The following is a 12020-nucleotide window of genomic DNA, read 5'->3' as shown; positions in this document are numbered from 1 at the left end:
TGGAAGGAAATCGCGTCCTTGAGGAAGCGATTTCCTTACACGTCAGCAGGTCGCGCTGACGTGGACGCAATGTCATGCCACGTAGCGCGGTACCGGGGACGCGATTTTGACGCTGATTTTATGTTTGGGTTTTCTGGCTTTTAGGGTTTAGGGTGCAGGCTTTTTAAGGGTTAGGGGTCCCGGAAAAATTGTTTTCGAGTTGATGTATCTGGTCAAATAGTGAGAAATCGCTTCTACCAGGATGCTATTTGAGAAGAAATTGTGAAATCGTGGCCTCGTGGACGCGATTTCGCTACAGTGGTCATGTAAGAAATAATTTTTTTTTGACGTTTTCTGAGCAAATAGTATAAAATCGCTGATACCAGGATGCTATATGAGAAGAAATTGTGAAATCGCGCCCTCATGGACGCGATTTCGCTACAGTTGGTCATGTAAGAAATAATTTTTTTTGACGTTTCTGAGCAAATAGTGTCAAATCGCGCCCTCGTGGACGCGATTTTGGTACAGTAGCAAGTTTGGGCTGAGGCTATAAATTAGGCAGAAAATGTTCTTAGAATGCATAACTCACAGCAGAAACATTTTAGAGAGGCTAAGAAACTTAGAGTTTCAAAATGAGTGAACATATTAGTGTTGTTATTTACTACGATGGTGAGGTTTGCCACACCGAGAATGGTGTTGTTTTTTTGTCGGAGAATACGGTGCGACTGTCATTTAGCCAAAACATAGATTTGACAGAACTCTGTAAAAGAATTAGGCGTAAAATCTTCGGAACGACGCCAATGAAAGTTCTGTCAATGACGTATCGATTTTGTTCTTCTTTTGATCCGGTGACATATGACTCGTTCGACATAAAAGGTGCTCGTAGCTTGGAGGCAATGGTGCAGACTCATCTTGCTAGCGGAGCAACTTATATTGAGTTATATGTACAATTTACGTCGCCAACTGATGTACTTCCGTCCGGTGTTCGAGATGTATACACGATCCCTGGCCGACACTCGGTTAGCGTGTTACAAAATATGGAACAGCCCATGTTCGGTAGCAGTGTCGAAAGCACATCCCCCCTAGACACTCTGTCGGTGGATGGGACATGTACGTCGGTTGCTCGACGTTTGACGCTGGAAATACGAGCTGGGGAACTGCATCAAGTTCTACTGGATGGCAATCTACATCTAATTGGGGACGTTATCAAATGCCCAGAAGAAGGGATGACGTACTACCTACGACATCAACCGGTGAGGGGACGTCGTACGCTGCAGATGATTGTGGGTTAGAAGGTGACTCCGATGTAGATCCACCTCGAGAGCCCGGGCCGGATGGTGCAGAGGTGGGATTATTTTCTGAACCGGAGCCTATTCCAACAGAAGGTGAAGATGGTGATAGCAGTGCAGATGATGAAGAAAATCCACGATTCAGAGCATACTCACCTCCAGCCCACATGCATAATGTGGATCTGTCAAATGATGATGCGTTAGAGTTTCCAAATCTACCACACCGGGTGCGCAATCGTACAAGTTCGGAGGTAGATCTCGGTAAACTTGAAGTTGGTAATCAGTTTACCAATAAGGATAGTTTTATTGGTGCTTTGAAACAACATAGCATCAAAAATGGCGTTAATTACCACGTCGTTAAATCAAAATCGGATAAGTTTGAGGCGAAGTGTGCGATGCAAGACGGCACATGTTCATGGAAAATCGTCGCCTCGTTAAGGAAGAGGACAGGGTTGTGGGAGATCAAAAAGTACAAAGGTCCACATACATGTACTGCAGGTACAGTATTGAATGTGTCTGAATAATATTTTTATTTTCCAATGTTGCATTATTTAATGTACTCCCTCCCTCTGTAGGTGTTTCAGAAGATCATCCGAAAATGGATTCAACTATGTTGGCTAGCTTGATACTGCCCACGATAAAAGTAGATCCTCGGACTTCAGTGTCGGTGATAATTGCCAATATCCGTAGCCAAATGGGGTACACGCCCTCTTACCGCAAGGCTTGGATAGCTAAGCAAAAGGCATTGGAGAAGATGCATAGTGGGTGGGACGCCTCATATAATGAAATGTGACAATAGTGTCAGGTGGTACAGAGATACGTCCCAGGTGCCATCACAGACCTTGAAATGGAACATGCGTACTACAACGACCAATTGCTACGTGGATGCCAAGTGTTCAAACGTCTATTTTGGACCTTTAAGCAATGCCGAGACGCATTTCCCTACTGCAAGCCGTTGGTACAAATTGACGGTACCTTCATGTTCGGTAGGTACACTCATCGGCTATTGGTTGTAGTGGCACAGGACGGCGGTGGGAGAATTCTTCCAATTTCCAATAACACCGGGGGAGTCGTCTGATGACTGGGATTTCTTTCTCTCTAGATTAAGGAGGCATGTGTGCCCCCAACCTAATATCTGTGTTATTTCAGATCGGGGCGCCGGTATACTAGCTGCATTTGATCGAGAGGGAAGCTTGTGGCAGCATACACACCATAGGTATTGCCTGAGACACGTTGCTTCGAACTACTACAGGCAATATCCATCTAAGACGGAATGACGACAAGTGACCAACATGGGTATTTACTGTATAACTGTATTATTTATTTTGTCAAATTGAATTAGTTTTATTGGTAGAAGCGGTATAAAATATTCACTATGTTCTTATATTGGTAGGGTATGAAATGAATAAAGATCGTTTTCACGAGATGTTGGCAATCTTGCGATCCCAAAACGAAGAAGGGGCGGACTACCTTTGCAACATACGTTTCGAACAGTGGGCACAAGCATACGACGGAGGCCTACGATATAGCCATATGACGTCGAACCTGGCAGAATGCATAAATTTTGTTCTTAAAGGAACACGCCCCGATAGCAGCGGTTGTGCGAGAGATATATTTCCGTTTGGCGGCGCTATTTCTAAAGCGAGCAGCAGGTTATGCAGGCCAAATGCAGGGTGGGCATGTATGGTGCAGTAAGGTAGTTCAAGAAATTAACAAGGCGAAGGCGAGGGCAAACATCATGCACGTTGTGTGTCACGATCGAGACAATTTATGGTTTCGCATGACGCAGTTCGACATACCGCACCAAGGTGTTGTTGGCGGGCAATATCGTGTACACTTGCGAAACAGGACTTGTGACTGTGGGAAGTTCGATGCACTTCGTTATCCATGCGCTCATGTTATTGCAGCCTGTCAGAAACTCCGTTTGGATCCGCTGAGTTATGTGGACGAAGTGTACAAATTAGAAAACATGTACAACGTATGGAGACACGTTTTCCCACCGGTCCCAGATGAACGTAAGTGGCCGGCCGTATCTCTTGCTCCTTTTAAGCTGTTACCGGATAGAGAATTGCGTCGCAAGCCGAAGGGTCGACCTTTCTCCACTAGAATACGGAACAATATGGATATCCGAGAAACAGCCAGTCAACAGAAGTTGTGTGGATGGTGTAGGAACCTAGGCCATACAAGTCGATCGTGCCCTAATCACAATAGTTGAATGTAATTATAGAAAAAATTACCTTTTATTCAATTATTAATTGATAATTGTATTAATTGTTAGTAAAATTATCAAATTACTACAATTTCTTAAATGTTAGTACCAGTCAAAACATTTTACGAAATCCAACATTATGTAAAACTACAATTTCTTAAATGGTTACTAAGATTATCAAATCCGTTGAGTTATGTTAGGGTTTTTACATTAATTAAATTAGGTTAGGGTTAGGGTTTTTAATTAAATTAGGTTATGATTTTTAATTAAATTAGGTTAGGGTTTTTAATTAAATTAAATTAGGTTAGGGTTTTTAATTAAATTAGGTTAGGGTTAGGGATTTTAATTAAATTAGGTTAGGTTAGAGTTTTTAATTAAATTAAATTAGGTTAGGGTTTTTAATTAAGTTAAGTTAGGGTTTTTAATTAAACTAAATTATGTTAGGTTTTTAATTAAATTAAATTAGGTTAGGGTTTTTAATTAAATTAAATTAGGTTAGGGTTTTTAATTAAATTATGTTAGGGTTTTTAATTAAATTAAATTAGGTTAGGATTTTTAATTAAATTATGTTAGGGTTTTTAATTAAATTAAATTAGGTTAGGGTTTTTAATTAAATTAGGTTAGGTTAGGGTTTTTAATTAAATTAAATTAGGTTAGGGTTTTTAATTAAGTTAGGGTTTTTAATTATATTAAGTTGGTTAGGGTTTTTAATCAAATAATGTCAAAATAACTCGGAAAAATTTCTATGTGTATTACATCGTCATAAACTTCTATTTCATTACATCAAATGATAAATTTTAATACGGTAATCAATGCCTATGACCGGAGGATTTGGTTCCACATGGCTGCCGTCGACGGTTACGCGCTGGATTCTTCCTTCCTTTAGCTTCCGACGGCGGTTGTTCTTCCTCGGGTGGTGATTGTTGTTCTTCCGATTCGGCATCTGCTTGTCGGACTTGGGACGATGATCCACCTTCAAAGAATACTGTATGTGGAGGTGTTTGCATCATGAACGGCGACGGAGTTTGAAATTCATGCGTTGCTGGCGATTGGTAAAAAGGAGAGCTCCCCGACGGCCCCCTTTGCGACCCCTTCTGCACTGATGGCCTAGTTATTGGTGGTCCGCTCGGTATTACAGGAAATGAAGTTGATCCGAGCATTTGGCTCCAAGCTGCCATAAGCTGTTGAAAAGGATACATGTACGGGTTAGGGTACATATAAGGGCTAGGAAACATACCTGGCATCATAGGGAAAGGCGATTACGTGGGTATCATCTGTTGAATTGCTGCGTCAGGTGACTGCGCCGGTGCTCTCGTTGGGGACGGTGATTGCATTGCCGCTGATGATGGGCCTGGGTGAATGCCTGGGCCTCGTTGATGGGCTGCCCTCGTAGTCTTGTCCTCTTGGATTTAGAGGCCCGCGCCTTTCCCTTCCGACACGTATTTGCCGCTGCCTCTCCTCTGGCGTAAGTAAATACGGCTTCCCATGGATCTTAAACCATGGCATATATTCTGGAACGCACGCTAACTCGGGAACGATGATTTGTTCCCAAGTAGGTAGATATTCATGCCGATTTTCCCACATTTCCGTGTACTCTGACCAATATCTAGGCCAATCCGTACCTAATAGCCGAAGGTCGATTTTGTGGTGCTCGTCAAACACCTCAGGGTCCGCAGGGATCGGTTGTCTACATCCAAACTGTCGTAGGACTCTGTCTGTCTGGTGGGGCTCCACAGTTGCATAGTTGATCAACACCACTTTCACGTGCCAAGCGTTGGGATTTTATAAAAACTCTTCCGGGATTACTGCCCGGATTGCCGGATCCTCGTATGGTGTCCATTGAAACTACATGAACATGATAGAAATATTACTTATACACATAATACTAAATAGTAAATACTAAATATCAATCTACTAGTGAATGTATGGAAATATCTATTTGCAATAATACTTACTTCTGCTTCCGACCGTTGGTCCAATAGAAGCCGTATATCTTCAAGTTCAGACTGTAATCCACGATAACTCGCCGGATGGTTCCACCTAATTAAATAAATTTTTAGCATACTTTTATTCTTACAAAATCTACATAACAATTTCAAAATGTAATATAAAATTTACCTCGTTATGAGTGGGAATGTATATGGGTGGTTCACTCGATGACGTAGAAATGGAAAGCGAAACCGTGCCCATAATTGCAGTAGTGACAGGCATCCTCCGATTTTTGCTCTCCTCGGTTTGGTCGCCCCGCACATCTCCCGATATAATGTTGCCAAGACGGCAGACCCCCAACCAAATTCACCGGCTACTCTAAAATCAACGAGTTTTAGCAGCCACCTTAGATGTACACGGCTCCGTGACGTGTCGGCCATGAGATAGCCTCCAATTATTTGAAGAATATATGATCGAGCATATCGGATTCGTTCAATTTCAGTTGAATTTTCATTCAGACCGGGGAAGGTGGCACGTAACCAGCCCATCTCCACCTGACCTCCATCCATTTTATCCAGAACGACGCCCAAAAACTCGTAGCACACCGCCTCCCAATTGCTAGATTGGGCAGACCTAGTGACTGGTGCCCGTCCACCGGCAATCCCAAATGCAGATGGACATCTTCTAGAGTGATAGTGCACCCTCCACATGGAAGATGAAATGTGTGCGTCTCAGGTCTCTACCTCTCGATCAACGCACTGATCAGTTTCGTCTCCAACTTGCATTCCTGGCCTACCGTCGCCACGTGCCAAAATCCCGCTTCCCGCAGGTAGTTCTCTACTAACGGTGATGGAGGAGCATGCATATTCCGAATATTGCATTCCAATACCCGATCTTCAGCCTTTTATAAGAAAAAATAAATTAATAAATATCTAAAAATACATGAATAAAAATATCTTAAATAAAATTTAAAATTTAAATTTAATACTTACCATTTTCATTTGCTCCATCGATATGTGATTCCTATCAAGACGAATCAATGATCCGGCCATTGTTGAAAATATTAAAAATATTTAAAATATTTTAAAAAAATAAAAAATTTTAAAATTTTCTTAAAATAATGAAATTTAATGGAAAAAGAAATTTAATATGGATTTGGAGATTTTTTGAAGAAAATTGAGAGGATTTTGGAATGAATTTGAGAGTTTGAGAGAATTTTGAAAGGAATTTGAGAGAATTTTTGAACGGAATTGACAGAATTTTTGAAGGACATTGATATTGAATTTTTTTGTGAAAATAAAAGGGGTGAGGGTTTATATAGTAAAAAAAAATTTACCGTTGGGGGGGCAACGGTCAATTTTTTGACCGTTGGGCACTGTTCACGCGCGCGGCCACATCGTGTCCACGTCAGCGCGACCTGCTGACGTGGACGCGATGTCCTGTCACGTACCCTAACATCGCGCTGACGTGGACGCGATTTCGCGGAAAATTGCCCATTCCGGTAAATAATTAAAAAACCGGCCCATTTCGGTAATTTTTTTATAAAAATGAGTTTTTTTTGGTAAATTAGCCTATAATAGTGGGTGCTTGGGAGTTATTTATTCTTATTAGACTGCAAGAAGGGTGACAAATGTACTATAAAATATAAAATATTATAAATAAATGAATATTTAAAAAAAAAACATATATAAATTTTTTAAGATTATTTGTGAAATAAAAAAACATACAGTGTACCAAATACTTGTTCGTAAAATTATGATTAAATAAGTCTATGTAATTTTTTTAAAATTTTGGAATTTAATCACTTTATTTTTCAGATTTTAAAATTTAGGTTCAAATGTTAATACTGCTAAATTTATTAGTGTAATATTTTGAAATAAATAATAATAATCACTTGGTAGCCATGTAATTAAAAAATGACATTGTAATAAACTTGAATTAAAAAAAAAAGAATTAACAATTGGAAGTTGGAACTGAATTTTGAAATCTAAAACATAAAGAAACAAAATTGACATATTTTAACCTAAAATTATATTTTTATGAGTTGTACATATATACCTATTTTATTTTATTTATGTATAAATTTATTTTTTTTAGACTTTTCACCATTTTATTATAATCACTTTAGATCTTAATTATATTTCTTAAAAGGATAAAGTTCTTTTAATATCTTTTTTATCCACAAAACTTAAAACCTAAAATTTTATGCATGACTTGATTTCCGTTATTATGTTGAGACCTCAGAACTTTAATATCCCATGTTCAAATCTTACTATATATAAGTGTGGGAGTTATTCTAGTTAATTATTAGATTTAGTACTTCTAAATAAAAAGTATGCCTTCTCTTTTAGATTTATTCTGATTTAATCAAATATTTTTGTTAGTTAGAGTTGAATTATTAGTTGTTGAGTTAATTATTTGGTTCAGTTTTCCTTTAAATTCTTTTAATTTTTTTCAAGTTAGTTAACTAGTTTATTAATTAGTTGGTTAGAGTTAAGTTAGTTATTGAGGTAATTATTCGATTTAATACTTACACATTTATGTGTAATTTTTTTTAATTAATTAGTTAATTATTATTCGGCTCAATATTTGTAATAATTAATTATACGTTCAATGAGGATAAAGTATAATGGAGGTACTTGTAATAAGGGTTGGATTACATTTTGCCTTCTTTAATTAAAAATAAGGGGCAAATTAGTCCTCATATGTTTAGATCAAAAAGTAAACCAACCATTCTCTTAAAAAATTAATCTATTTTTAATATTAAAAACTAGTCTCTATGCGTAGCATAATATACACATAGCCATGTATAATTGTCTAGTTATTTGTCAGTTGTGTTAATTTTTAATAGTGAAAATAGATTAAAAATTTAATAGAAATGATCAATTTACTTTTTGATTTAACGTTAGGGGACTAATTTCACTATTTTTAAGAGGAGTAAAACCTTTGATCAGTTATTAATTTGATCTCTCCTCTATTGGGCTATTAATGAAGGACCAGAATATCTTGGACGTAGCTTTAGGCCCAAAATCATTACGTTTACTTTATGGCCCAAAATCAATCTTCAGAAATACGTGTCCGCCGCCTCGGAGCATGACCAAGCGCCGCCTCTGAAGCTCGTCCAGAACCACCGTTTACATCTTATTTCTACACCAACATCAAATTTCCCTCTCTATCTGTATCTTTTTTTGACAATGGCTAATCAATCTTGCAAAAGCTTCATACGCCATCTTTGTAAGTACTTTGCTTCACCTCTTCTTTCAATCCACCTCTATCAAATCATTTAAAGCTTTTAAACTTTTCATACTTTTGTCATTTTCAATCTGGGTTTTTTAACGAAAATCCAAAGAATTAGTAAAAATCTCAGCTTTCTTATTTTGATTTTGGGTTTATTGGTTTTTGTGTGCAGATAATAGCAACATTTTGATTACAAGGCAGAAGAAACTTTATGGTAGATTTATGAATGGTGTACTTAATAGGTTTCAATCACAATGGTCAAAACCAGAAGGATTAAAAGAAGTAATTAAAGAAAAAGAGGCAAAAGATATGGCTGAAATTGAGACCAGTTCCAGGTTTTTCAAGTATAGTTCTGGTGATGAAGATTATGTTGGTGATACCAAGTGGAAACTAGAGCTTGCTTGGCTCACAAAGGCTCTTGAACCAGCTCTGCAATTGTGTAGGTGGGCTCTGCCAATAGGTCTGTTTTATGTCAATTCATGTTAAGCTAAATTGGTTACTGCAGATGCAGTTTCATTGCATTTTTATTAGCAATTAGTTAATGGCACTAGTTCTTTAATCTAATTTGTATGTATAGGAAATGAAGTAAGGGATGATAAGCCTCAATACGCTGCTCGATCGGTCTCGGAAATCATATCTAGCATTCAAAAGAGTAAGACTGTCATTGAAGGTTGGAGCTTAAGTGATCTTACTATAGGCCTATATCTTATTTACCTTCGACAGGCGTCTTTGAATCCATTTGAGGATGTTAAGGGTGTGAAGATCAAGTCAGTTTCGATCGTAATTGCCGAATCCCTTGCACTAAATTGTAAAAGTATTTTTAGTTTCGTTTCAGTTGATATGGCTAAGGATCTTTTTCTTTTCTCTTTTTTTTTTTTTTTGTGATGTAGGTTCAGGATCTGATATACCACATTGAATTAGCCAAAGGATGTTATAAGGATAATGCTGCCATCCTTGCAAGGACTAGCATGCTTAGAGAAAGCAATGTTTTGAAATTCGTAAAGAATTCTAGTGTGATGAGGCCTGGATATTATATAGGAATTGATCCTCGAAAGAAACTTGTAATATTCGGAATCCGTGGAACTCATACCGTGTATGACCTTATTACTGATATTGTTACGTCAAGTGATGGAGAGGTTACATTTGAAGGCTATTCAACTCACTTTGGCACAGCTGAAGCTGCTCGATGGTTTCTTCACCATGAAATAGGAACGATAAGGCAGTGCTTGGAGAAATATGAGGTGATTAATTTACTTCGTATGTTTCGACCTTATTGTATTATCCTAATTTTAAACCTAAAGTTCTATTTTTGTTGTTGTAGTTAGCCTAATTCATTTACAGGGATTTAGGTTAAGGTTAGTGGGGCATTCTCTCGGAGCTGCGACAGCTTCTTTACTGGCAATAATGCTTCGTAAAAGGTCAAAAAAGGAGCTGGGGTTTAGCCCTGATGTTGTGTCTGCTGTTGGATACGCGACTCCTCCTTGTGTTTCCAAAGGACTTGCTGAAACTTGCTCCGATTTTGTTACAACCATTGTAATGCAGGTAAACCTGACTCATCTAATTGAATGTTGAGCAAGCTTCTAGGTATTGGAACATTTCCTTCTATTAAACCAGGTTTCCCAGTCCAGTACTTTTCCTTGTTGTAAATCTCTTAACTTTTTTTTTCTGGTTGCTCTTTATTTTCTTCTGCATAAAGGATGACATCGTGCCTAGACTAAGCGCGGCATCTCTAGCACGGCTGAGGAATGAAATTCTTGAAACAGACTGGTAAGCATGCAAATGCCTACTAAAATTAACTTTTAAATTTTCCTTCTGAAGTTTCCTTCACAAGATTTGAAACAAACGAAGCATGTGAATAAGGTACTCGAAGGACAAAAGCTTTTCGAGTATCCGAGATGTTACAAACCCGAGTTAGTATTGACGTCAAAGGAAAAATTTTCACGAGATAAGTGTTTGCATTTATGTATCGACTTGAAATTGATGGTACAATAACCTACATCAAGGAACTGATCTTTCTTTATATGTTTCGACTTTTATTACTATCTTCTATATTATTGACTATTGTTTATTGGATGATTGTATCTGCAGATTTTGATTTATTGGGAATGAGAATTTAATTGCATTCCTCTGTCTTAACAGGATGAGTGTGGTGGAGAAGGCAGACTGGAAAAGTATAGTAGATTTAGTTACAAATGCTAAACTGGTCGTGTCATCCGTACAAGACGTAGCTAGGAAACTTGCTGATTATGCACATTTCAAGAGTGCAAACGGATCTTCGGGTAAGTGTTGCACCTATAATCTGGTTGTCGTAGCACCCAAGTAAACTCAATATCTAATTACTTGGAAACCTTCCTTCTTTGTTCATCTGTTTAGTCATCTTGGATAAGGCATGCGGAAAAACAAACCAGAATTAGTTTTTAGAGAAGTTCTCAGTGTCTAGGCATTAACACTAATGCAGCTAACCTGCAGCCATTCATTTACACCTATTCTAACCAATGCTCTACATGAACACAGACGTAGCCATAAAAACGGAACCAACGTCTGTTCCTAAGAAAGTCACTGCACTTCAAAAAGAAGAAGGTGCCTATACAGTGCCGGAGGAGTTATTTGTTCCGGGGACAGTCTACTATTTAAAGAGGAACATTGATGATCACACCGGAAGCAATGATAACAGGGGCCAAGAATATTTCAGTCTTTGGAGGAGACATCCAGGCGAGCATTTCCAGAAGATAATACTCTCAAGCAACTTAATATCGGATCATCGGTGCGATAGCCATTATTTCGCGTTACGAGATGTGCTAAAAGGTTTGCCTCTGTCCCATGAAGAAGACCTTTTCAGATAAGAAGACCCTTGAAAGCTTTAAACATCATTTACATCATACAAGTTGTCAAAATAAATGTATGTTCGTAAACCAGATAGGCTCATATAAAGACAGTTTTGAGCAACTTTTTAGGGAAGAAGGTATAGGTGATGAGCAATTTTATACAAATGAAAAATATTTAAACCACGAGTCAAAATTTTAGTATAAAATAATTTTTTGGTATGATTAAGGTATTTTTTATGTTTGATTATATACTTCATCCAAAATAATTATGTTGGAATTTGTGGTTGTATTTTTCAATATTGTGGTTTTTAAATTTTTTATATAAGTATAAATAAGGTTTATGCAGATTTAGTCACGATTTATATTTGTTCAAGTTTGGTTCAATTTGAAGGATTTTTAAATTTTTTCGAGTTTATTCATAATAAATGATTATTTGAATTCATTTTAAGTATTATTTAAATTCAGCAAGAATTTATTCATTTTTAATGTTTATTGTATAATGTTATATCACATGGTATATGTAAAACAACAAAATAATAAATCATAAAATTA

General features: G+C 37.5%; 1 protein-coding gene across 1 annotated transcript; it reads left to right on the top strand.

The window, feature by feature from the left end:
• The first annotated feature begins 7712 nt into the window (after positions 1 to 7712).
• LOC107939961 (uncharacterized) lies at positions 7713 to 11687 on the top strand. Its single transcript, XM_016873362.2, has 8 exons — positions 7713 to 8640; positions 8816 to 9103; positions 9221 to 9423; positions 9534 to 9884; positions 9985 to 10185; positions 10340 to 10410; positions 10783 to 10922; positions 11158 to 11687. The coding sequence occupies exons 1-8, from the start codon at positions 8601 to 8603 to the stop codon at positions 11484 to 11486; spliced, it is 1623 nt and encodes a 540-aa protein (XP_016728851.1). The 5' UTR covers positions 7713 to 8600; the 3' UTR covers positions 11487 to 11687.
• The last annotated feature ends 333 nt before the right edge of the window (positions 11688 to 12020 follow it).

This window comes from Gossypium hirsutum, chromosome D08, assembly GCF_007990345.1.
Source record: "Gossypium hirsutum isolate 1008001.06 chromosome D08, Gossypium_hirsutum_v2.1, whole genome shotgun sequence".
Classification (NCBI taxonomy): domain Eukaryota; kingdom Viridiplantae; phylum Streptophyta; class Magnoliopsida; order Malvales; family Malvaceae; genus Gossypium; species Gossypium hirsutum.
Note: the sequence above shows the minus strand (reverse complement) of the source record. Positions and strands in the feature narration are given on the sequence as shown.